At 46.5% G+C, this 26691-nt stretch overlaps 1 protein-coding gene across 1 annotated transcript in view; it reads left to right on the top strand.

Moving 5' to 3' along the window:
- Positions 1–26691, top strand: part of ATIC (5-aminoimidazole-4-carboxamide ribonucleotide formyltransferase/IMP cyclohydrolase) — a 163531-nt gene that overhangs the window by 123578 nt on the left and 13262 nt on the right. Inside the window, exon 14 of the mRNA XM_033947256.1 lies at positions 14348–14530. Coding sequence (XP_033803147.1) covers positions 14348–14530 — 183 coding nt within the window. The remainder of the gene's footprint in view (positions 1–14347; positions 14531–26691) is intronic.

The raw sequence follows: 26691 nt of genomic DNA, 5'->3' as shown, positions 1-26691 counted from the left end.
GAAACCAGTTTGATTAGAGTGAAGAGCTTGAGTTTTGTCCAAATAGGCTGAGATTTGATTGAATATGATTTTTCCGTTACTTTTGCAATAAATGGAAGGGTTGAAATTGGTCTTTAATTGGAACAGTCTTGAGTGGTTTGACTGAGTATCCTCTTTTTATTTGACTACTTAATAGTTGACAGGATTGGTGAGTACATGTACATTTGTTTTGAAAGAAGATGGTTGTTAATTTTTTTTTATTTTTGCTGTTTGGTTTAAGGAAGAAAAAAACGCTAGGACAGTTAATTATTTGAATTGAAAAATTCTCTCTCTTAACGGTAAAGAACCGAATGCTGTTAAAACTAAGGGTGGATTACCAGAATGAGGCTTGGAACGATATGAATTGGACTTGGAAGTATGACATTGCTTACCCCAGTGCTCCCTCGAATTGGGTTACGACAACGCTGAGGCCTGTTGGAGGGCTTTGCTCTTTCAGATGACCTGGTTTGTGGGGTTTTGGCCTATGAAGTGTCTTTTGGGGCTCTGGTACCTTCTTCTCTTCGGGCCGGTTTCAGACTCATTGCGCATGGGTGAAGGACATGAAAGTGGTGGGACGCCGCTGACAGTTGGAGACCTGGGTCTACCCAATGCTTTACAACCTCCTTGTGGTGTCTTGGCCCTTTTTTGTGTGTTGGCCACATCGGGTTCTATGGATACTGCTGACAGGGAGATGCCAGAATACTAATTTAAACATAGAAACATAGAAGATGACGGCAGATAAGGGCCATAGCCCATCAGGTCTGCCCATTCTACTGACCCACCCCCAAGTCTACTATCCTAAGGATCCCACTCCTGGTGACAGGTTCCCTTGGCTTAACCCTCTAAGGGATCCCACATGGGCATCCCATTTCCTCTTAAATTCTTGCATGCTGTTTGCCTCGATCACCTGCACTGGAGCTCGTTCCAAGGATCAACCACTCTCTCGGTGAAGAAATATTTCCTGGTGTCACCATGAAATTTCCTGCCCCTGAGTTTGAGCGGATGCCCTCTTGAGGCTAAGGGTCCTTTGAGAAAGAGAATCTCTTCTTCCATCTCGATACGGCCGGTAATATACTTAAACGTCTCGATCATATCTCCTCTCTCCCTACGTTCCTCAAGTGAGTACAGCCGCAAATTTTTCAGCCTTTCCTCGTATGATAGATCCTTGAGCCCCGAGACCATCCTGGTGGCCATCCGTTGCACCGACTCTACTCTCAGCACATCTTTTCGGTAGTGTGGCCTCCAGAATTGCACACAGTATTCCAAATGAGGTCTCTCCATGGTTCTGTATAATGGCATTATGGCTTCAGGCTTCCGGCTGCCGAAACTCCTGCGGATGCAACCTAACAACTGTCTTGCCTTATATGAAGCCTTCTCCACATGATCAGCAGTTTTCATGTCTGCGCTGATGATCACTCCCAAGTCTCGTTCTGTTGAAGTTCTAGCTAAGGTCTCACCATTCAAGGTGTAAGTTCTGCACGGATTTCTGCCGAGGTGCATGATCTTGCATTTTTTAGCGTTGAAGCCCAGCTGTCAGGTCGAGGACCAAAGTCTATGGGGACTCTCCCCGAACTTAGGGAGAGATTGAAGAGTCCTGATAGCGGTTCTGCTAGGACATCACGCAGCTCACTGAGCACCCTGGGGTGTAGATTGCGGCCGGCAACATTTGTCTTCTGCTGCAAACCCAGGAAATATTTCTGTTTTGCCTTCCTAATGGAATGGCTGTGTTGCATAAGGAAGACTTCAGAGCACACCCATATTTCGGCTCTAATTAAGTAGAAAAATTCACAAACATTACTTGGACGCAACCTATTGCAGTCCAGAGTACACATTCCTTTCACAATAAGAAGCCATACAGTAGGAGGATGGATGCACTCTGAGCATTTTGAATCTGTGGCAGATATTAAACCTCAAATCAGAGGAAACATCACCCTTTTGCAGTTACCTAGAAATGTACATTACATTACATTCGTGATTTCTATTCCGCCATTACCTTGCAGTTCAAGGCAGATTACATAGTAATTGTCATAACATTACTAGATACATAGGCGGATTACATTAGAATTGTCGTGGTATTAGGAAATACAAAGAGTTTGTTTGAACGTGGTATTAGGAAATACAAAGAGTTAGTTTGAGCGTTTTAGGTTTGCTAAGGAGTAGATAGTATTGTAGGTGAAGCTTGGGGCGGATCTGGGTGTGTTATAAAGGTTTTATGTATTTTTTAAAGAGTAGGGTTTTTCTTTCCCTTTTGAAGGTTTTGTAATCTGTGGTCGAAGACAGCAGATTGGTGAGTTGTCTGTCCAGTTTTGCTGCTCTGGTAGCCAGTAGGTTGTCATACAGTTTTCTTTGTTTGACATTTTTGGTTGGCGGGTTTGTGAATAGTGTGTCTGTTTGAGGTGGATTGAGTTAGTCAGTTGTTCCAGTAGGTTGGGCTGTCACTGTTTATAGCTTTAAATAGTAGGCAATAGAATTTGAAGTGTATTCTTGCCTGTATTGGGAGCCAGTGTGAGTCATGGTATGCGTCTGTGATGTATTTTTTCAGTGAATAGATGAGTCTTAGGGTTTTGTTTTGTATTGTTTGTAGTTGTTTTATCATTGTCACTGGGCAGGGGAGGTATAGTAGTCCATTAGGCCAAGGATTAGAGATTGTAGCAAAAGTTGGAATTTCCAACTACAAAAAGTAACAACAACAAAAATATTATTTCTTTTCATGACCATATTAGTTCGGTAGTTAAAAACTGTTTCTGTAAGTTACGTCTTATTAGATCTTTATCCAAAATTTTAAAACTAGAAGCTCTTAACATTCTCATTCATTCTTTGGTCATTTCTAGGCTAGATTACTGTAACACATTGTATCATGGCATAACCCAGATAGAAATAAGAAGGCTTCACATCATACAAAATACAGCAATAATAATTATTACTAGCTCAAAAAAAATATGATCATGTCACACCTCTTCTACAAAAAGCACACTGGTTACCAATTTTGCACAGAATAATTTATAAAATTGCACTGTTAACCTTCAGAATCTAACAAACCAATGCACCAATATTTATGGATCGTTTTTTGATACCATATTCTCCAGCCAGGACACTTAGATCAATGGAACAACATTTGCTAACTATCCCGTCTCTAAAAATAATAGGTACTAGAAGATCTACAATTTTTTTCAGTCATAGCACCCCAGCTTTGGAACAATTTACCAATCTATCTATGTGGAGAAACCTCATTAGAAAAATTTAAAAGCACATTAAAATGCCACCTGTACAAAGACACATTTGAGTCATAGATAGGATAATTGATCTATCATTAATCCCAGGCTCAAATACCTAATTTTAACCAGACCTGTGTTTTGGTCTTGTAAGGGTTTGTCGGTCTTCTTGTTGTTTGTGAGGTTGGTTGGTAAGTGTATGTCTGATAATTTGAGTTTATCCCAGGACAAGCAGGCAGCATATTCTTTACGCATGGGTGACGTCACCGACGGAGCCCACGGTACGGACCTTTTTACTAGAAAGTTCTAGTTGGCCGCACCGCGCGTGCGCGAGTGCCTTCCCGCCCGACGGAGGAGAGCGTGGTCCCCAGTTTCTTCGTTTCCGCGGAGCGAAGAAGACGTGCGTTTTTCAACTCTGATTGAAATCCTCTTTTTGCCTTCCCGCTCGCGTTCTTTTTTCGTTTTATTTACCTTCGGGTTCTTTTTTATTTCATTTCCAAAAAAAAAAAAAATAATAATAATTTCTTTTTGTTTCGTTTTTTGTCTTTGCCCCGGCGGGGCCTGTTGTCACGATCCAGGCCTCGGGGTTTGATTTTGCGGAGGCCGTGTTCACATTCATGCCCCCGCAGCCCGGTTTTAAGAAGTGCCAGCGGTGTGCACGCCCGATCTCCCTCACTGACCCACACAATTGGTGTTTACAGTGTTTGGGACCGGAGCATCGGGCGGACTCGTGCACCCGCTGTGCCACTCTTAAAAAACGCACTTTGAAGAATCGCCAAATCCAGCAAAGTCTGCTGTTCGGCACCGGCCCGACTATGGACTCGACTTCTTCAACTGCGGCACCGTCGACGTCGGCACCGACCACCTCGACACCGCCTGACATTACATCGGCGCCACCGGCGCCAGGTAAGCCGGCTAAGAAGCCTTCCACCCTTGAGCGCCCTCCCACCTCGGTGGCGACACCGGCTCTTTCGGCTCCACGCCGAACTAAAAAGCGCTCCGCTCCGATATCGGTGAGTGCCTCGTCATCGGCCGCCTCATCGCCGGAGCGTAGAGCGGCACCCATGGAACCAAAGCAGAAAAAAGTGGTTCCGGTGCCAACCCTGGATGACCGCATTGCGGCCATCCTCCAGGATAAGTTGCAGGAACAACTCCAAAAGCAACTTAAACAGCTCTTGCCCTCTATCCTGGCACCGCTGCTTTCGGTACCAGACCGGCCCGAGCCCCACACCGTCCAACCGGTATCCACGCCATCGGTACCTGTGGACCCCTCCATGCCCATTCTCTCGGCACCGCATATCCATGCCCATGCCGAGGCCGTAGCTCTGACGACATCCGATCCTCCTCGGGACCGAGCGGAACACCGGTCTTCCCGCGAACCTGACCGGCACCGTTCTTCCCGGGACCGAGACAGACACAGGTCTTCATCCCCCGGTGCCGTCTCGGTACGCTCAGGCAAGTCTCGGTCTAAAGCTCATCATACCGAACCTTCCACTCCAGTCTCTCGGCACGCACACACCGATGTCAGAGACCCGGACCTCTGGGAGGAATCTCCCCTCGGTACCGAGGAGGATGCATCGTCGTCGGACGAAGAGCCCTCGGCCCCCGATACCACATCTAAACCTGAGCAATCTTCTTTTTCAAAATTCCTCAGGGAATTATCGGGGGCCTTATCTTTGCCTCTGGAATCTGATTCCAAGAAGTCACAAGCTTTCCTGGAGGCATTAGATTTCGATCAACCTCCTAAGGAGTTCCTGAAGTTACCCGTGCATGACATCCTACGGGAAACTTTTTATAAAAATTGGGAAAATCCATTAACTGTCCCTGGGGCACCCCGTAAACTGGATAGCCTTTACAGGGTTATCCCAATCCCGGGATTTGATAAACCCCAGCTGCCCCATGAATCTCTCCTGGTTGAGTCCACTTTAAAAAAGACTCAAGGCTCCAGTGTATATGCCTCTACCCCTCCTGGCAGGGAGGGCAAAACTATGGACAAGTTTGGCAAGCGGCTCTACCAGAATGCCATGCTTGCCAACAGGGCAAACAATTACTCTTTCCACTTTTCATTCTACCTGAAACATCTGGTAATGCAACTCTCCGCCATGCAAAAGTACATGCCGGAGCACAAGGTTCCACTATTCCAGCAGCACATCTCCAGCCTGCTTCAACTTAGAAAATTTATGGTGCGCTCCATCTATGACTCCTTTGAGCTCACCTCTCGTGCATCTGCCATCGCTGTGGCCATGCGCCGCCTGGCCTGGCTCAGGGTCTCTGATCTGGATGTCAACCATCAGGACCGACTAGCCAACGCCCCATGTATGGGAGACGAATTGTTCGGAGAGTCTCTGGATACCACCACACAAAAACTCTCCGCCCATGAGACCCGATGGGATACTCTCATTAAACCAAAAAAGAAGGCCCCTCCTGCTCGGACTTACAAACCACAGTCTTCATACCAGCGCAGGTTCTCCGCTAGGCCGCTTAACCCGCCTTCACAGCAACCTAGGCGGGCTCGCCAACAACACCACAACCAGGCTCGTGCACAGTCTAATCAACCTGCCAAGCCTCTCCCTCCTGCCAAACCTTCTCAGCCCTTTTGACTCCTCTCTCCAGGGCTTAGCCAGTCTTCCACCCTCATTGCCTCTCCCTCAACCAATCGGAGGCAGGCTCCACATTTTTCTCAGCCGTTGGGAGGTCATCACATCGGACCAGTGGGTCCTCAACATCATCCGCCACGGCTACTCTCTCAACTTCCAGACTCTTCCACCAGACAATCCTCCCGTAGAGTCTGCTTCTCTTTCAACTCAAACCCCCCTCCTCCTGAGGGAGGTCCAATCCCTCCTTCTCCTCAATGCCATCGAAGAAGTACCTCTGGAACAAAGGGGCCGGGGATTCTACTCCCGTTACTTTCTGGTTCCAAAAAAGACAGGAGACCTACGTCCCATTCTCGATCTCAGGGACCTCAACAAATGTCTTGTCAAGGAGAAGTTCAGAATGCTCTCCCTTGCCACGCTTTACCCTCATCTCTCTCAGAACGACTGGCTATGTTCCCTGGACCTCAAAGAGGCCTACACTCACATACCAATCAATCCAGCTTCACGTCGCTACCTAAGATTCCAGGTGCACCATCGCCATTATCAGTACAAAGTGCTACCTTTTGGCCTCGCTTCATCACCCAGGGTGTTCACCAAATGCCTCATTGTGGCGGCGGCCTTCCTCAGGTCTCACAACCTCCAGGTGTTTCCCTACTTGGACGATTGGTTGGTGAAAGCACCTACGTCTCCGCTTGTGCTACAAGCCACTCATCATACCATCTCTCTCCTCCACCTCCTGGGGTTCGAGATCAACTACCCCAAGTCGCATCTGCTTCCCACGCAGCGCCTTCAGTTCATTGGAGCAGTTCTCGACACCACACTGATGAGGGCATTTCTCCCCTCCGACCGTCAGCGGAACCTGCTCCGCCTGTGTCGTCAGGTGCTCCTTCATCACTCCATCTCTGCCAGACAGATGATGGTCCTCCTGGGCCACATGGCCTCGACGGTGCATGTGCTTCCCCTGGCACGACTCCACCTCAGGACACCTCAATGGACTCTGGCCAACCAATGGTCGCAGACCTCGAATCTTCTTTCTCATCCCATCTCTGTGACATCGTCTCTTCAGCAATCTCTACAATGGTGGTTGAACTCCTCAAATCTTTCCAGGGGCCTTCTTTTTCATCTGCCCCCGCATTCCATGACCATCACCACGGATGCCTCCCCTTATGCATGGGGAGCTCACCTGGGAGACCTACGCACCCAAGGTCTTTGGACCCCGCAGGAGCGTCTTCATCACATCAATTTCCTGGAACTACGAGCCATGTTCTATGCTCTCAAGGCCTTCCAGCACCTTCTTTGCCCTCAGGTTCTGCTCCTGTGCACGGACAACCAAGTTGCCATGTACTACATCAACAAACAGGGCGGCACCGGATCTCGCCTCCTTTGTCAGGAGGCTCTTCGCATTTGGACCTGGGCCACGGCCCGCAGTCTCTTCCTCAAGGCTGTCTACATCCAGGGCGAACAGAACTCCCTGGCCGACAATCTCAGCCGCATCCTTCAACCTCACGAGTGGACTTTGGACCCTCCCACGCTCCACTCCATCTTTGCTCGCTGGGGCACTCCGCAGGTGGACCTATTCGCAGCTCCTCACAACCATCAGCTGCCCCAGTTCTGCTCCAGACTCTTCTCTCCTCATCGTCTGGCCCCGGATGCATTCCTTCTCGACTGGACGGATCGGTTCCTCTATGCCTTTCCTCCTCTACCTCTGATGTTGCGGACTTTATCCAAACTCCGCAGGGACGGAGCCACCATGATCCTCATAGCTCCCCGGTGGCCTCGTCAACACTGGTTCTCCCTCCTGCTTCAGCTCAGCTCCAGGGATCCCATTCCTCTGCCTGTGTTTCCTACTCTACTTACACAGCAACATCAGTCTCTACTACATCCCAATCTGTCTTCGCTCCACCTGACAGCTTGGTTTCTCTCGGGCTGACCTCTTCAGGAAATCTGTCTCAGCCTGTCCGTCTCATTTTGGACGCCTCCAGGAAACCGACCACCCTCCAATGTTACCATCAGAAGTGGACCAGGTTCTCCTCTTGGTGCCTCCGTCATCATCACAATCCCACCTCTTTAGCGGTGGAAACTGTTCTGGACTACTTGCTCTCCCTGTCCAATGCAGGCCTCAAGTCTACCTCTATCAGAGTCCATCTCAGTGCCATCACGGCATTTCATGAACCTGTCTTAGGAAAACCTCTCACGGCTCACCCTCTGGTTTCCCGATTCATGAGGGGCCTCTTCAACATCAAACCACCTCTGAAGCCTCCTCCGGTCGTCTGGGACCTGAATGTGGTTTTATCTGCCCTCATGAAACCTCCATTTGAGCCTCTTGCCACAACTTCGCTCAAATTTCTGACATGGAAGGTTCTTTTCCTCATTGCCATCACCTCTGCCAGGAGGGTTAGTGAGCTTCATGCACTGGTTGCCGATCCACCGTTCACTATTTTTCACCATGACAAGGTGGTTCTGCGCACCCACCCAAAGTTCCTTCCTAAGGTGGTCTCAGCTTTTCACCTCAACCAGTCCATTGTGTTGCCTGTTTTCTTCCCGAAACCTCATTCACATCCCGGAGAACAGGCATTGCACAGTCTTGATTGCAAGCGTGCCCTGGCTTACTATCTTGATCGTACAAGGGCTCACCGCTTGTCCCCTCAGCTCTTCCTGACCTTCGACCCAAATCGTTTGGGTTGACCGGTCTCTAAACGGACGCTATCCAACTGGCTTGCAGCTTGCATCGCGTTCTGTTACGCTCGGGCCGGTCTGTCACTAGACGGTGCTGTCACGGCCCACAGGGTCAGAGCTATGGCCGCTTCTGTTGCTTTCCTCCGTTCCACACCCATTGAGGAAATCTGCAAGGCGGCCACCTGGTCCTCAGTTCACACATTCACTACTCACTACTGTCTGGATGCTTTCTCCAGACGGGATGGGCACTTCGGCCAATCTGTACTTCAGAATTTATTTTCCTAATGGCCAACCATCCCCCCTCCCTCTTTGTTAGCTTGGAGGTCACCCATGCGTAAAGAATATGCTGCCTGCTTGTCCTGGGATAAAGCACAGTTACTTACCGTAACAGGTGTTATCCAGGGACAGCAGGCAGATATTCTTACGTCCCACCCTCCTCCCCGGGTTGGCTTCTTAGCTGGCTTATACTAACTGGGGACCACGCTCTCCTCCGTCGGGCGGGAAGGCACTCGCGCACGCGCGGTGCGGCCAACTAGAACTTTCTAGTAAAAAGGTCCGTACCGTGGGCTCCGTCGGTGACGTCACCCATGCGTAAAGAATATCTGCCTGCTGTCCCTGGATAACACCTGTTACGGTAAGTAACTGTGCTTTCTGTCTATTGTGAGTCACCTGGTTGGTTGGGTAATTCCCTTGAAGTTTGCCATAGTTGGTATTGGGGAGATGTTTGCTGTTGTTTTCCAGTTGGTTAGGAGCAGGGCAATCATCAGGAAAGCTTGAGGGTATTTTTGCGGTGTAGTTATCATGGTGGAGCTAAGTGTGGCAGATATTGTAGTTGTGGGTAGAGGTGAGGAAAGTCTTTCCCTTCTGACTTGTTGATAGTTGTTGGTTTTTTCAGGGTCTAAGGGAGGAGTGGGTGTTCCACGTCGTCATAGAAGAGTAGTGTTGGATTGTAGTTTGGCGAGGATTAAATTGGCGGCTTTGCGAGGGTATTGGTTTGTTTGTTTCGCAGAGGCGCTCGCTAAGGCGTCTTTGACGTGTGCCTTAGACGGGCTCAGCGACTAGCAGCGGTGGGGAGGGGCAGAGTGCTCTCCCACGCCCGAGTCCCGTCCCATCGATGGAAGGGGTGACAGGGTCCGAAGTGTTCCAATGGTGTGACCACAGAAAATCATCCCTATGGTCGGTGTTGGCAACTGGAAATCCAGAAGCAAGATGATGAAATATTTTAGAGAATGGTTGGCAGAATCTCCACACCCTTGTTAGTCATTAATTAAAAGAAGGTGCACACAATGAACATAAAGAAAAGAGACTAAGCTGCTATGCACTTGATGTATTTTATCTGACAGTCTGAAGTATAAGCCTCTCTTTGTTCCTGCAGAGTAAAACTAGTAGAGAATCTTCTAGTTAATGGGTCTCCATTTATATACTAAATTTAACATTTGAATTATTTATTCTAAATATAAGTGTTTGTTTTACTATGGAAATGGCAGGTTCAAGAGACTAGAGAACATCCATACGCTGTTCTTATTTCCTTATAGTTAGAATGCTTCCGTCCCCTAACATCTGTTGCTAGTACAAAATGTTTCTTATGTCATGACCCTTCACAGAACCTCCACCCCCACACTCAATTTTCATCCTGTATCTGCATTGCAAAATTTACACATTAGTAGATGAGAATCTCTTGAATCCTGTGATAAATGAGTGGGTAAGGGGTGTGTTGGTTACTGTAAGATTGAGGAAGATATAAGGAGATAAAGGAGGAAAGAGGGGGATACTAATCCTAGTATCTTTAGTCTAATGTAGTTGAATTACACTGACAGATTTTTATTATTTATGAGATGATTATATATTTTTATGCATGCTTGGCTGTGTCAATATATTTAATTTATATTGTGTTTCTAATTTAATTTAGTTGGTAAGTTTTGACATGCTATATAGTAGGGGTGCCCACACTTTTTGGGCTTTCAAGCTACTTTAAAATGACCAAGTCAAAATGATCTACCAACAATAAAATTTTTAAAAAACACAAAGCACACTGTACGCATAGAAAATGTTAATTGTCATTTATATTCCGCGGGTTTTCAAAGAAGTCAAGGCAAATGACTTTATGCAATGTCACCTCAGGAACAACTATACAAAAATAGACAAATATACCCCCTCCCTTTTTACTAAACCACTGCTCTCAATGCTCATAGGCTTCTTGCGCTAAAAACTGCTATTGCGGTTTAGTAAAAGGGGGCCATAGTGCAAAATATAGACAGCAGATATAAATTCGCAAAACGGACACATTTTGATCACTAAATTGAAAATAAAATCATTTTTCCTACCTTTGTTTGGTTTCACTTTCTTCTTCTGACTGTGCATCCCATATTTCTTCCCTCCTTTCAGCCTGCTGTATGCTTCCAGACCTTATTCCCTCCGCCAACTTTTTCTTCCTCTCTCCCTGCCCCCCTTCTCTTTCTTTCTTTCTTTCTGTTTTCCTGTCCCCCCTTTCTTTCTATCTCTTTCTCTCTCCATGCCCCCTTTCTTTCTGTCTTCTTTTCCCCCCTTTCTTTCTTTCTTTCTGTCTCTCTGCTCCTCTTTCTTTCTGTCTCCCTGTCTTCTCCTAAGACACCGCCGCCACCATCGGGGAAAGGCCTCCAAACCACCGCCGCTGTCAGGGAACAGGCCTCCAAACCACCACCGCCGCCATCAGGGAACAGGCCTCCAAACCACTGCCGCCCCAAGCTCTCCCTGCTTCCTCACACAGAAGCGTTGGGCCAACCAGATTTCCTCTTCCTGACATCATTTCTGAAGTCGGAGAGGAAGTTTCGGGCCAGTCAGGCAGCAATTGGCTGGCCCGGAACTTCCTCTCCGACATCAGAATTGACGTCGGGTGGGGGAAGTTGGTCGGCTCGGCGCTTCTGAGTTGAAGCAAGTAGAACGCGAAGGCAACGCAATCGACTCGCGTTGCCTTCACGATCTACCGGTCGATCGCAATCGACCTTTTAGGCACCCCTGCTATATAGGGTAGATTTGGTGGTTCTAGAGATATTTTCTTTTTCACAGATGAAATTATTAATTTAAAAATTACTTAAGTCATAATATACATTAAATATACATGGAATGTGATAATACTCTATTGTTGAAGCAGTGTATTGTTTCATGAATCATTTAATGTTACTGCTTAAGGGGCTAAATAAATTATGGTGTAAACTGTTCAGTTGGATATTCAATGTTTAGTATCTTTAATATCTTTATTAGCATAGTGTGAGAGTAAAATAATCATAATTTAATATTAAATTGGGGGATTAAGTTTTGGGAATTTTTAGAGTGCCTAGGGGAGGATAGTGGTTGCTAGCTGTTATGTGCGCACCCAAGTTTATGAGACACTTAATGGGATGGGTTAGTGGTGGGAGAAGGGGAGGGTTTAATTTAGAATCTTGGATATGGAGGGAAAATAGTACATATTTATTTGTTCAAAGGGAAATTAAAGGTTTATTTTTTAGTATGTTATAATAACCCAGAATGGCTTTGAAATTATATTCGCTAAATGTCAGTGGATTTAACCATCCCATTAAGAGGAAAAAAAATTCTTAATTTTTTGAAACAACAGGAGGCAGATGTTTGTTTATTTATTTTATTATTATTTTTTTTTTTTACAAAAAACACACTTGTCACATATTGAGGCTGCCAAATTGGTAGGGGGGTGGGTTAAACACTGTTTTTGTGCACCTGCGGTGGGAAAAAAGGCTGGGGTGGCTATCCTAGTCAATAGGAAATGTTCTGCTGTATTTGGTAACTCTCAAGCTGGTCCTATGGCTTCATGTTGATATGACTTCAGGAAATGATGCCCTGATGCTTCTTAATATTTATGCTTCAAATTCGAAGCAGGCTGAATTCTTTTAAAAAACTCCAATAATTAATTCTGTCAAATTCTATTCAATAGAGCTTACAATCTAATTAAAACATACAAACAGGACAAATAGGGGTTAGGGAATTTTTACAAAGGGAATGATAAAACAGATACGTGTACTTTAAAAGTAAGCGACAGTTAGAAGTTAAAAGCAGTCTTGAAAATGTGGGTTTTTAGCCTAGATTTGAATACTACCTGAGATGGAGCAGGCAATCTGTTCCAGGCATAAGGTTCGGCAAGATAGAAGGGACAGAGTAAGAGATAGAAGGGTACAGAAAAGAGAGACTTAATCCGATGAACGGAGTTCCTGGGGAGGAGTATAAAGTGAAACGAGAAGGGAGAGATACCAACCAGTCAGGTTTTCACAATATCCTTAACAAATGTACTTAAGAGAAATTTGCATATATTGCCCCCAAATGTATGGCAACATTTTGTACACATTGGGGTGGGGGATAGTCTTTAAAAAACCACTGTTTGTTTCAGCAGAACAAATATATAAAAGAAACCATAGCATTGCACTATGTGAACATAAGCAAAGAAATACAATGATCAGATATCATAACCAGTGGCTCTTCAAGCCAGTCTCATTGCAAGGTATTTAAATGACATCCCTCCTGGAAGACCTTTATCCAAGAGAGCTTTGACCCATGACAAATATATCTATTCTGATGAAAATTATTGACCCCCCCCCACCCATGCCACAACAGCCACACATAACCATCCATTCACCCACTACCTCCCTCCCTCTATCCAGCAGGAATTTGCAAGATTGCATATAAAAAAATTCCACATCTTAAGAAGGGTTCAGGTCCGCTGTCATTCCTTTCTCTTGGTGTCCATAAAGTCTGAGAGGATATAAATCTTTATCCAAGGTCTGCTGCTATGAGCATGTAATCACAATTCAAACAGGCTCAGTCCCAACATCCACAGAAGCCAGATGTTTGAGAACTACCATATTCATATTATATTTTGACCATGCTTTGTAAACTTTGGTTTGTCATCTAAGTCAGACAATATCTGCCATGCTATCTTTTACTATATGTCTGTAAATGTGGTGCAGTGGTTAGATCTGCAGGTTATAGATTCCAACCTACACTGTGACCCTGGGCAGGTCCCCAGATTCCCCATTGCCCCAGGTACATTAGGTAGATTGTGAGCCCACCAGGACAGACAGGGAAAAATGCTTGAGTACCTGAATAAATTCATGTAAACCATTCTGAGCTCCCTTGGGAGAACAGAATAGAAAATTGAATAAATAAATAGTGTGAAGAGTATCAGCCCCCACCAAAGCTGGAATTGTGACATCATAATGCCTCATTCCACCAATAAGCCAGTCTCATCAATGATGTCACAATGGCTTGATTGTCCTATACCTGGATAACTTTTACTACAACAATGTCATTTCTTTAATCCACTTTTTGTAAAATCAAGTTTAGATAATAAGAAATTTTTTTATTTTTATTTACTGGGCAATAGATATGCTACATTCTCCTATATTCTCTGCCTATATTCTCATTGGGTTCCCAGTCCCCTAGAACTGCTTCTATATAGCTCTAAAGACAGAGCTCCATAATGGTTCCAACATCCAAGACAGAACATTCCAGAAATGAACCATGTAGCATATTTGGGGATAACTTGAAAATTTAGTTCGTTGCAGTGGGGAACTCCCCAGGAGACAGTTGTTTAGCACCATTATTCTGTGTATTAAAAGGTATTCCAGAAGATAAGACTAAACTTGTTCTATTCATCAAATTAAAATGTTACTGTAATAGAGCACATTTGCAGTCTCACATTTGGCAATTGCTAATGTATCTAGTGAATATTTCTGCTTCCAAGTGCAGCTTATTATCTACAGCCTTATAAATGGACACTTAATACAATATAGCAAGTGCTGTAATGGTTTTTGCATGCTGAAATAAAAGTAGAAGTGATCACACAATGCATCTTTGTTGCAGGTGATTGGTATAGGTGCAGGACAGCAGTCTCGCATACACTGCACTAGGCTTGCTGGTGACAAAGCAAACAGTTGGTGGCTGCGGCATCATCCACGAGTGCTGTCCATGAAGTTTAAAACTGGCGTAAAGAGGGCAGAAATCTCAAATGCCATTGATCAGTATGTCACTGGAACCATTGGTGAGGTATATGGAAATTTTTTTAATATACTTGTAGCATTTCTATAATACTGGGTTTGTTGACATGACCTCCTTATAGGGTCTTTTAATGAAGACCAAGGGAGTTTATAAAACTTTGTTACTTTCTATTCAAATAAGGTGGTATGTTTGTTTGCTTTTTTTTTTTTTTTTTTTTTTTTAATACAACCCATTTTTTGTTTCAAACCTCACTAAAATTCCATACCCATGCTGACTTCATTCTAAGCAAGGGTACTGTGTTAATCTAACCAACTATTGCCTCTAATCCTTGTTGTCCCTGCTCAAAGTGCCTCTACCTCTATTCCTTCCTACACGTGTTTTCATACATGGAACATAAGAATAGCCTAACTGAGTCAGTCCAGTGGACCATTTAACCCAGTATAATAATAATAATAACTTTATTTTTCTATACCACCATAGTCAAACTGACTTCTAGGCGGTTCACATAGAAAGAAGGCTGGACAATCAGCGAATTACAAAATGCAAGAAGAAGGATGTTACATAATAAATTGGAGAAGCATGGGGAAAGAATACATGAGAGAAGAAAGATGTTACATAATACATTGGGGTTATAAGGGTAAAGAATACCTGAGAGAGGTCATCTGATTAGGCAAGGAATTTGTCAAATAGAGCAGTTTTAATTAATTTTCGGAATGTGTTGTAGGTCTGTCTGGCTTTATTTATGTGGTTTCCCAGCCAGGATTGCTGTCTGTTTGCTTGGAACATGAAGGTTCTGTCTAGGAAGGATTTGTATTTGCAGCCTGTGATCTTTGGGTATGCAAAGATGTTTTAACCCAGTATGCCATCTTCACGGTGGTCAGTCCAGGTCACAAGAGAATGTGGTTAGAACTACAGCCTCAGCACCCTGAGGTTGTGCGTTTAAACCCCATGCTGTTTCCTGTGACCCTGGGCAAGTCACTTGATACTCCGCTGCCCTAGGTATGTACATTAGATAGATTGTGAGCCCTTCAGGATAGATAGGGAAAATGCTTGAAGGTACCTGTATGTAAACCACTTTGAGTGTGATTAAAAAACCCCAATAACTAACTACAAAAAGGCAGTATACAAGTCCAAATCCCTTTCCCATCCCCCCCCCCCCCCCCGGCCATAGTCTTGGCCAGTGGTCCCCAACCCTGTCCTGGGGAACCACCAGCCAGTCATGTTTTCAGGATATCCCTATTGAATATGCATGAGAGAGATTTGCATACCTGCCACTTACATTATATGCAAATCTCTCTCATGCATATTCATTAGGGATATCTTGAAAACCTGACTTGCTGATGTTCCCCCCAGGACAAGTTTGGAAACCACTGATTTAGGCAAAGTTCAGAAGGTTAATCTTAAGTTCTCTACCAGGTCATCTCCATCTCTCATTCTCACAGTTTTTCTCAACCATTTCTAAAATCATTATGGATGAAACTGCATATCTTCTCTCCTCCTACAAACTCAGTGCCTGCTCTGACTCCATTCCCACCCAGCTCCTCTGCTGCTGTCATCCCTTCTGACTGTTATATCCTCAGTCTATCGCTTTCCACTGCAGCTATGTGATAAGCATCACAAAAAAAAAAGTCTTCATTAGACTCTACCTGCCCTGCTAATGATTGTCCCATCTCCATTTTTTTTCTTCAAAGCTATTCAAATGACTTTTTTCTTTCCTTGCAAACCCCTCCAATTTGGCTTTTCCTCTACATCAGTGGTTCCCAAACCCTGTCCTGGGGGACCCCCAGCCAGTCGGGTTTTCAAGATATCCCTAATGAATATGCATGAGAGAGATTTGCATACCTGTCACTTCCATTATATGCAAATCTCTCTCATGCATATTCATTAGGGATATCTTGAAAACCCGACTGGCTGGGGGTCCCCCAGGACAGGGTTTGGGAACCACTGCTCTACATCTTACAGAATTGGCCCTTGCTGTGACCTATTCCTGACCAAGTCAAAGGGCCTTTATTCAGTTTTCATCATTCTTGACCTGTCCACTGCTTTTGACAGAATCACCACCTACACCATGATACTCTATGTTCACTTACATTTGGGGACTCGGTTCTGTCTTTTCTTTTCTTTTTTTTCTTATGCCTCCCATCATATTTCTAGTGTGTATTTTGGTGGATTCGCTACAAGTAGTTTGATGTATTTTCTGCTCTGGTGGTCCAGGCGTAGATGTGTGGCAGTCTGGTTGCTCGGGCTTGTTTTTGGTGAGCCAAGTAGAGTTTTGATCATGTGTCTGATATGCGGATGCCATTTATGACCTGTTGCTGGCTTCGGCCAAGTCTGTGGCTCTCGGGGTGACTGCGCATCATACCTTGTGGCTTCGGGCATGGTCGGCAGTCGCCACATCCCAGGCTAAGCTGATGGCATTCCTCTTTTGGAGGTCTTTCATGTTTGGAGAGGATCTGGACAGGTTGGTTCAGACCTTACCTGATTTTAAAGTGCCTAGTTTGCCTGGTCTTCCCAGGACCGTGTCTTTCAGCGCTTGTAGTCCTTTGGGGGGGTCCGCCAGGGTGCTGGGTTTTTCCACCGACGGTTCCCCTGCTGCCCATCCTGCCCAATAACTCCTTGCCAGCGCCCCCTCTGATTTACAGTATATTTCCCCCTCAACCCATCTTTTCACTCTTCTCCTTTATTTCTGTGGATAATGGTCATCCTCTCACTTCCATCAGCTTGCATCCTTGGGGTCATCTTTCTCTGTTCATAGCCAGCATGTTTCTAAAACCTGTTGTGTTTCGTCAAAATTTGTGCTTTCCTTTTTGAACACACTTCCAAAATGCTTATCCATATTTTGATCACCTCCCACTTAGACTATTGCAACTAACCCCTCACAGGACTTCCACTGAGCTACGTATCTCTTTTCACTTGTACCTATTCAAAACTTGGTTGCATGACTTACATTCCACTGCTGTTGCTACATTGTCCCTCAGAATTTGTGGTTTTCATATGATCATTAGGTAGATTTTGCATTATGCTAGTACTTGAATAGTTGAACCTATTCAAGTACAGTGGTGCCTCGCACAACGAACGCTGCACACAACGAACTTCATGTCTTGATTCACACAACGAACTTCGTTTCACACAACGAACTTCACACAACGAACTTCGTTTCACACAACGAACTTCGTTTCACACAACGAAGTCGCCCGAGCTGCCGATGTATTGCATCCTTCCGCGCAGGCACTGCAGGCAGTCGTTAGTCACTGCGCTTAACTGCCCTCTCTCACTGTATACAGTCGTCCTTTTAAGATAAACTCAATATTTTTTATAGATCATGGCTTCTAAAAAAAGCAGGAAGGTGATTTCTGTTGAAATGAAACGGGAAATAATTAGAAGGAGTGAATGTGGGGTAAAACAGTGTGACCTCGTCAAAGAGTTTGGCCTCAGCAAGACCACCATTTTCACCATTTTGACAAATTTATCTTTTTTTATGTCATCTTAGCATATTTTATGCTGCAGAACGAATTATTTTTTTTAACATGTATTGTTATGGGAAAACGCGTTTCACATAACGAACTTTTCGCATAACAAACTTGCTCCTGGAACCAATTAAGTTCATTGTGTGAGGCACCACTGTACTAGTATACAGCTTGAGTCTTCAGGAGAGATTACACACTGTTTGAAATCCGAGACATGATGGTCTAAGCAAAGTTTTTCTTAGATATTCTAAATGATGATGATGGTGAGGATCTATGAGCCGGAATCTAAACATAGTTCTTCTAAATGTTTAAGGGGCAATATTTTGGCAGTCCAAAATCTGGTTGAGATAAAACAATAATTCATACTAAGGAGATATCTCAGATGAGCCCTTGTGGATTTCAGAGTTTCAAGTCTGAAGCAGATCTGCCCAGTGTTGCTCCTGCAAATTTTTGGCCTCTTGTGTTTAGCAGATTGTTTTTTAGCAAGCAGAAGAAATGTTTACAGAAGAGAAATCTTATGAATCATATTCCCAAGAACATTGTTTGACTGTAGAGTTTGCTGTTGCTGGCAGACTGCAGTTGGATTGAGTCATACATTCAGTGGTGTATGGTATCCCTCAGCATACCAAAGCCTAAGTGTGAAAACCTGGTGGTAGTTAAATGAAACAAAATCCCACAGAGGCAGAAATTAGACATAAGGAGACTGTTCTAGGTAATATCTGAATGCAGCTGTTGAATCAGTGCTAGGAGGACAGATTTTCATCAGTGATGCTGCAAAGGTCTTATAGAGTAAAAATAGCTAGATTTTAGAACATTAGTTTAATAAAACTGAAAAATATTTTTCTTTAGTCAAATGCAGAATCTCTTGATCCCTTATTTAAAAATTAATTTGTCTACTGTAGAAAGCCTGAATCACTGAAGTCACATCCTTGGTTATTTTTTTTGCTTCTCATACTCATGTGCCTTGGTGTGTGTTTATGCTAAATCAGTGTCCCGCAAATTTTCTCAAGCTGTAGCACATGAAAGGTAGTGGCCGCAGCTCGAGGCACCTGGAAGTGCGCAGGCGTCAGTCACCATGATGACATCATGCGCAAGAGCGAATGCCCTTCAGACGGGCCCCGAGACACCAGTGGGGGGTGCCAGCAGGGAAGAGGGCCGAGAGAAGGGGAGGTGCTGGTGTCAGCTGATTGCCTACAGGATGTGCCTCTCACCTCCTCAGTGTGCCACGGCACACCTGAAATCTCAGGAGGTGCACAGTTTACGATGCACTGTGCTAAATAATACTTCAGATACTTGACTGGTAGAGGGAAGAAGACAAACTTCTGTACCATACTTCTTCTCTGTTATGTTCTAGCTTTGACAAATTTTCTTAGGATCTAGGAGCCAGACTTGGAAAAATTTAAATTTTATTTATGCATATTTATAAAGTACCCAATCATAATATGCTCAAAGTAATGCACAACAAACTTTTTTTTTTGTATTACAGTAGCAGGTAAGGAACGCATAAGAGGCTACTACTCTTCCCGTTGCCCACCCACTTGCAGCCTATGTGGCAGTGAAGAAAGACTTTAAACTGCAGCTGCTGTGGCAATGAAGGAGAAGCTAAAGCTGCTGGGGTAGGCGGGAGGTACACCTACCCTCACACCTACCTCCAGAAATTTCAACCATAGCCTCTTTTCATTGCCCAACTTCCCCAGGCAGCAATAGTTTTAGCCTCTCCCAATTGTTTACCCACCTACTCCCAGTAGCCACCACTTCTTCTCGTCATCACTAACCCCGTCCCCCAGATATAGCATATAAACACCCAACTGTTTCTGCCCCTCTTCCCAAAGCACACTGGCACCAAGCTCTTTCTTCCCCAGCATACAAACACTTAGGGCTAGATTCACTAAACCTTCCAATCATACCCCAACCCGATTCACTAAACTTCTGCCCGATTAATCTTCTCCCTGATCCAATTCGCCCATGCAAATGAGGGCAAATGGCATGTAAAAGTAGGAAGTGATCGATTCACTAAGCAGAAGAAGAAACACTGATTGGGTTTGCCGATCTGAAATGAAGCGACTGCTGAGGACCAGTCGCTTACTATCCTTGCTGACTCTCCTGCCCTGTTCCGCCCTGAAATATCAAGCCCGTATAAAACAATCATCAAAATTAAAAATAAAACTGTAAATTAACTGTACATATGCGTAAGAATTCATTTTTTATATATTCTGTAAAAAAAACGCATTACGAACCCGTGGTTTTAACCTGCGGGTTTAAAGCGTGTTCTGTTTGGTAATCTGGCTTCACTGCGTCGGTCGCAAAATCATTCCTTTTTAAAAATGTCCAACTCATAGGGCCAGTAAAAGTAAACTACGGCCACCTCTCCCCCTTTCTTTAGAGCTTGCGGGCGGCACATTCGAAGCCTGCCAATGACATGCGGGAATAAACCCCGCTCAATAACTATGTAGTGAAGGGTGAAGAGCAGGCGTAAATTGCATCAGTAACCAACAGGGATACTCTGTGTATTCGTTTTGATAGCTCTTATAGGGCACGCGTCCGATCAGATCATTTGCATGTACAATCTGTTGTGAATTGGTCGTTGGGCAGAACTCGACCAAGAATCGCCCAACAACAATCCAGATCGCTAAGTGAAGTGAATCTAGGCCTCGGCTCTCTCCCCAGTGTTCAATTGTTCTTCTTTTCTTCCACTGTGATTAGCACAGGGATTGGGATGGTGTGAAAGGTGCATGCACGTGTGTGTCAGAGGTAAAGGGAATGAAAAAGTAAAGAATCTGCCACTCATGCTGCTGGATTTCCATAGCCCAAACAGACACCAGGTGCAATTTTTGCAGTCATGGCACCTGGGGTTTCTCTAGAATCCTAGAAGAACATAAAAAAGAGTTTGAGGTCAGAACATAGTATGAAATTAAGTTTGGGTTGTAGAATGATAGTGTCACCAATTTGGGAATGAGAGATTATGTTGTCAATAGGGGGTGCAAAGCTTTGGAATGCTTTTCTGGGATTTGTGCAGTTAGGTTTCAAGAAACTGTTGAAAACGCAACTGTTTGTAAATGCTTTCTTATGATGAGATAATTTGTAAACGCTACTTCCTGCTTATGGTTTAATGCAATAGTGTTTTTTTTATTTGTATGAGATGGTTTTTGAAGAGCAAAGTGTTTTTCTCTTTATTGAATATGTATGTAATGTCCAGTCTTATGTATGTTTTTATGTAAACTATAGGCCTTAAACAGTATATAAATTTTTTGAATAAATAAATGCTGCTACTACTACAATCACTTGTATAAGGTATCATCTGCAGTATACAGGAGAACCACAGGAGTTACTGGATATGAGTTTCTGGGAAAGCTACTGTATGAGAGTAGAAACAAGTAATGCTACATAAGGTTGCTAGTTATCTTAGGGGGGACATTTACTGTTATTATTATTACATATTATCCCAGGACAAGCAGGCAGCATATTCTTAACACATGGGTGACGTCACCGACGGAGCCCTCGGTACGGACCTTTTTAACTAGAAGTTTCTAGTTGGCCGCACCGCGCGTGTGCCTTCCCGCCCGACGGAGGAGTGCGTGGTCCCCAGTTTCTTCGTTTCCGCGGAGCGAAGAAGACGCGTGTGTTTTTTCAACGGCCGTTGAAACCACTTTTTTGCCTTCCCGCTCGCGCTTTTTTCCTTATTTTTTCTTTCTTTACCTTCGGGTTTATTTTTCTTTGATTTGCAAAAAAAAAAAAAAAAAACTTTGCTTTTTCCCTTTTTTCTTTCGTTTTTGCCCCGGCGGGGCCTGTTGCCAGTATACAGGCCTCGGGCTTCGATTTTGCGGAGGCTATCTTCCCCTTCATGGCCCCGCAGGTCGGTTTTAAGAAGTGCCAGCGGTGTGCACGCCCGATCTCCATAACTGACCCACACAATTGGTGTTTGCAGTGTCTGGGTCCGGAGCATCGGGCGGACTCCTGCACCCGCTGTGCTACTCTTCAAAAAAGAACCCTTAAAAACCGAAGAATTCAGCAAACTCTCCTCTTCGGCACCGAGTCGGCGATGGACTCCTCACCTCAACAGCGGTACCTCAAAAATCGGCACCGTCGACCTCGACACCGACCGACCCCGCATCGGCGTCACTGGCGCCAGGTAAGCCGGCTAAGAAGCCTTCCTCTTCCCTCGAGCGCCCTCCAGCTACGGTGGCGACACCGTCCCTACCGGCATCGCACCGGTCCCGCAAACGCTCCGCCCCGATCTCGGTGAGTGCCTCGTCATCGGCCTCCTCATCGCCGGGGCGTGGAGCGGCATCTAAGGAACCGAAGAAAAAGAAAGCGGTTCCGATGCCACCCCTAGATGACCGTATCTCGGCCATCTTAAAGGCTCAACTCCAAGAACAGTTGAAGAAACAACTTGAACAACTGTTGCCCACTATCCTGGCACCGCTCCTTCCGGTACCAGACCGGCCCGAGCCCCGTACCGAGCCCCCGGTGTCCACCCCTTCGGTACCGGTGAACACATCCATGCCGATCCTTTCGGCCCAACAACTTCAGGGCGATCCGGTGGTTCATTCTCAGGCCACATTGGATCCTCCTCGGCACCAGGCGGTACGGCATTCTTCTCGGGACCGAGATAGACGCCGGTCGTCCTCCCCTGGTACCGTTTCGGTGCGCTCTGGAAAGTCTTTGTCCAAAACTCGCCATACCGCGCCCTCCACCCCGGTGTCTCGACATGCACCAGAAGTCAGGGACCCTGACTTATGGGAGGAAACTCCTCTCGGTACCGAGGAGGATCCCTCCTCATCTGATGAGGAACCATCGGCACCCGATGCCACCTCTAAACCAGAGCAGTCCTCATTTTCTAAATTTCTGAGAGAAATGTCTGCTGCCCTGTCCCTTCCTCTGGAATTGGACTCAAAAAAGTCTCAAGCCTTTCTAGAGGCTTTAGACTTTGAGCAGCCTCCTAAGGAGTTCCTCAAGCTTCCCGTGCATGACATTCTACGGGAAACGTTCTACAAAAACTTGGAAAATCCCCTCACGGTACCGGGAGCCCCCCGTAAACTGGACAACCTTTACCGTGTCATTCCCATTCCTGGATTCGACAAATCTCAATTGCCCCATGAGTCCCTTCTGGTTGAATCCACCTTAAAAAAGACTCAGGGCTCCAGTGTCTATGCCTCTACCCCTCCTGGCAGAGAAGGTAAAACCATGGACAAGTTTGGCAAGAGGCTTTACCAGAATGCCATGCTTGCAAACAGGGCAAACAACTATTCCTTCCATTTTTCCTTCTATCTGAAACATTTGGTCCAACAACTGTCTGCCCTCCAAAAGTACCTTCCTGAGCGCAAGGTCCCGCTATTCCAACAGCACATCTCTGGCCTTCTCCAAATGCGCAAGTATATGGTCCGCTCGATATACGACTCCTTCGAGCTCACCTCTCGGGCCTCTGCCATGGCCGTAGCCATGCGTCGCTTGGCCTGGCTCAGAGTCTCCGACCTGGACATCAACCACCAGGATCGTCTGGCCAACGCCCCCTGTCTCGGGGATGAACTTTTTGGAGAGTCACTGGATTCCACCACCCAGAAACTCTCTGCCCATGAGACCAGGTGGGACACCCTGATCAAGCCGAAAAAGAAGGCACCGCCTGCCCGACCCTATCGGCCACAAACATCTTATCAACGGAGGTTCTCAGCCAGACCACTCAACCCGCCTCCCCAGCAATCTCGGCGACCCCGTCAACAGCAACATCATGCTCAGGCTCGATCTCAGGCCTCTCAACCCTCTAAGCCTCCTCAGCCTGCTAAACAATCTCAGCCCTTTTGACTCTTCTCTCCAGGGCATAGCCAGTCATCCACCCTTGCTACCTCTTCCACAACCCATCGGAGGTCGTCTCACCATTTTCTCCAGCCGTTGGGAAGTCATCACGTCGGACCAGTGGGTCCTCAACATCATCCGCCACGGCTACTCTCTCAACTTCCAGACTCTACCTCCGGACAACCTTCCCGTAGAGTCTGCTTCACACTCATCTCAAACCCCCCTCCTCCTGAGGGAGGTTCAATCCCTCCTCCTTCTCAATGCCATCGAAGAAGTACCTCCAGATCAAAGGGGTCAGGGATTCTACTCCCGCTACTTCCTGGTCCCCAAAAAGACGGGAGACCTCCGTCCCATTCTCGATCTAAGGGACCTCAACAAGTGTCTGGTCAAGGAGAAGTTCAGAATGCTCTCCCTTGCCACGCTTTACCCTCTTCTTTCTCAACACGACTGGCTATGTTCCCTGGACCTCAAAGAGGCCTACACTCACATCTCCATCAATCAGAATTCTCGCCGCTACCTACGGTTCCAGGTACTGCACCACCACTATCAGTACAAGGTGCTACCGTTCGGCCTAGCTTCCTCACCCAGGGTCTTCACCAAGTGCCTTATAGTGGTAGCGGCCTTCCTCAGGTCTCACAACCTCCAGGTGTTCCCCTACTTGGACGATTGGTTGGTGAAAGCACCTTCATCTCAACTCGTGCTACAAGCCACTCATCACACCATCTCTCTCCTCCACCTCCTGGGGTTCGAGATCAACTACCCCAAGTCGCACTTGCTTCCCACCCAGCGACTTCAATTCATTGGAGCAGTTCTCGACACCACGCTAATGAGGGCCTTTCTCCCCTCCGATCGCCAGCGGACCCTGCTCCATCTCTGCCGTCAGGTACTCATGCACCCCTCCATCCCTGCCCGACAGATGATGGTCCTACTGGGTCACATGGCCTCGACGGTGCATGTCCTTCCTCTGGCACGTCTCCACCTTCGTACGCCTCAGTGGACTCTCGCCAACCAATGGTCACAGACTACGGACCTTCTTTCTCATCCCATCTCTGTGACATCATCTCTTCAGCAATCTCTCCAATGGTGGTTGAACTCCTCAAATCTTTCCAGGGGTCTGCTTTTTCATCTGCCCCCCCACTCTATGATCATCACCACAGATGCGTCCCCCTACGCGTGGGGAGCTCACCTGGGAGATCTACGCACCCAGGGACTTTGGACCCCACAGGAGCGTCGTCATCACATCAATTTCCTGGAACTCAGAGCCATGTTCTATGCCCTCAAGGCTTTCCAACATCTTCTCTGCCCTCAAGTCCTCCTCCTGTGCACGGACAATCAAGTCGCCATGTACTACATAAACAAGCAAGGCGGCACCGGATCTCGCCCCCTTTGTTTGGAGGCTCTGCGCATCTGGACCTGGGCCACGGACCGCAATCTTTTTCTCAGGGCGGTCTATATCCAGGGCGAACAGAACTCTCTGGCCGACAATCTCAGTCGCATCCTTCAACCCCACGAGTGGACGTTGGACCCTCCGACTCTGCTCTCCATCTTTGCTCGATGGGGCACTCCGCAGGTGGACCTCTTTGCAGCACCTCACAATCATCAGCTGCCCCAATTCTGCTCCAGACTCTTCTCTCCTCACCGTCTGGCCCCGGATGCATTCCTGCTCGATTGGAGGGATCGGTTCCTGTATGCCTTCCCTCCACTTCCTCTGATGTTGCGGACCTTGTCCAAACTCCGCAAAGACCACGCCACCATGATTCTTATCGCACCTCGGTGGCCTCGCCAACACTGGTTCTCATTCCTGCTCCAGCTCAGCTCCAGGGAACCCATTCTACTTCCTGTGTTTCCTACTCTACTTACGCAACAGCATCAGTCTCTGCTACATCCCAATCTGTCTTCGCTCCACCTGACAGCTTGGTTTCTCTCGGGCTGACCTCTCCGGAGAATCTATCTCAACCGGTCCGCCTCATTTTGGACGCTTCCAGGAAACCGGCCACTCTCCAATGTTACCATCAGAAGTGGACCAGATTTTCCTCCTGGTGTCTCCGGCATCATCAAGAACCCACCTCCTTAGCGGTGGAAACTGTCTTGGAATATTTGCTCTCACTGTCCAACGCTGGCCTCAAAACTACCTCCGTCAGAGTCCACCTCAGTGCCATCACTGCGTTTCATGAGCCTATTCTCGGAAAACCCCTCACGGCTCATCCTCTGGTTTCCAGATTCATGAGAGGACTCTTCAACATCAAACCGCCTCTCAAGCCTCCTCCTGTCGTCTGGGACCTGAATGTGGTTCTCTCAGCTCTCATGAAACCTCCGTTTGAGCCTCTTGCCACAACTTCTCTCAGGCTTCTTACCTGGAAGGTGCTTTTCCTAATTGCCATCACCTCTGCCAGGAGGGTTAGCGAACTGCATGCACTGGTTGCCGACCCACCTTTCACTGTTTTTCACCATGACAAGGTTGTTCTGCGTACCCACCCTAAATTCCTTCCCAAGGTGGTCTCAGCTTTTCACCTCAACCAGTCCATTGTGCTGCCCGTCTTCTTCCCTAAGCCTCACTCGCATCCTGGGGAACAGGCGTTGCACACGCTGGATTGTAAGCGTGCCCTTGCTTACTATCTTGATCGTACCAGAGCTCACCGAACAGCCCCTCAGCTCTTTTTGTCTTTCGACCCCAACCGTTTGGGTCGCCCTGTCTCCAAACGGACACTTTCAAATTGGCTTGCTGCCTGTATTGCTTTCTGCTACGCTCGGGCCGGTCTCTCACTGGAAGGAACTGTCACGGCCCACAGAGTCCGAGCTATGGCTGCTTCTGTAGCTTTCCTCCGCTCCACACCCATCGAGGAAATCTGCAAGGCGGCCACTGGGTCCTCAGTTCACACGTTCACTACTCACTACTGTCTGGATGCGTTCTCCAGACGGGATGGACACTTCGGCCAATCTGTGTTACAAAAT

Source organism: Geotrypetes seraphini, chromosome 5, assembly GCF_902459505.1.
Source record: "Geotrypetes seraphini chromosome 5, aGeoSer1.1, whole genome shotgun sequence".
Taxonomy (NCBI): domain Eukaryota; kingdom Metazoa; phylum Chordata; class Amphibia; order Gymnophiona; family Dermophiidae; genus Geotrypetes; species Geotrypetes seraphini.
This window is presented reverse-complemented; position numbering and strand designations above follow the sequence as displayed.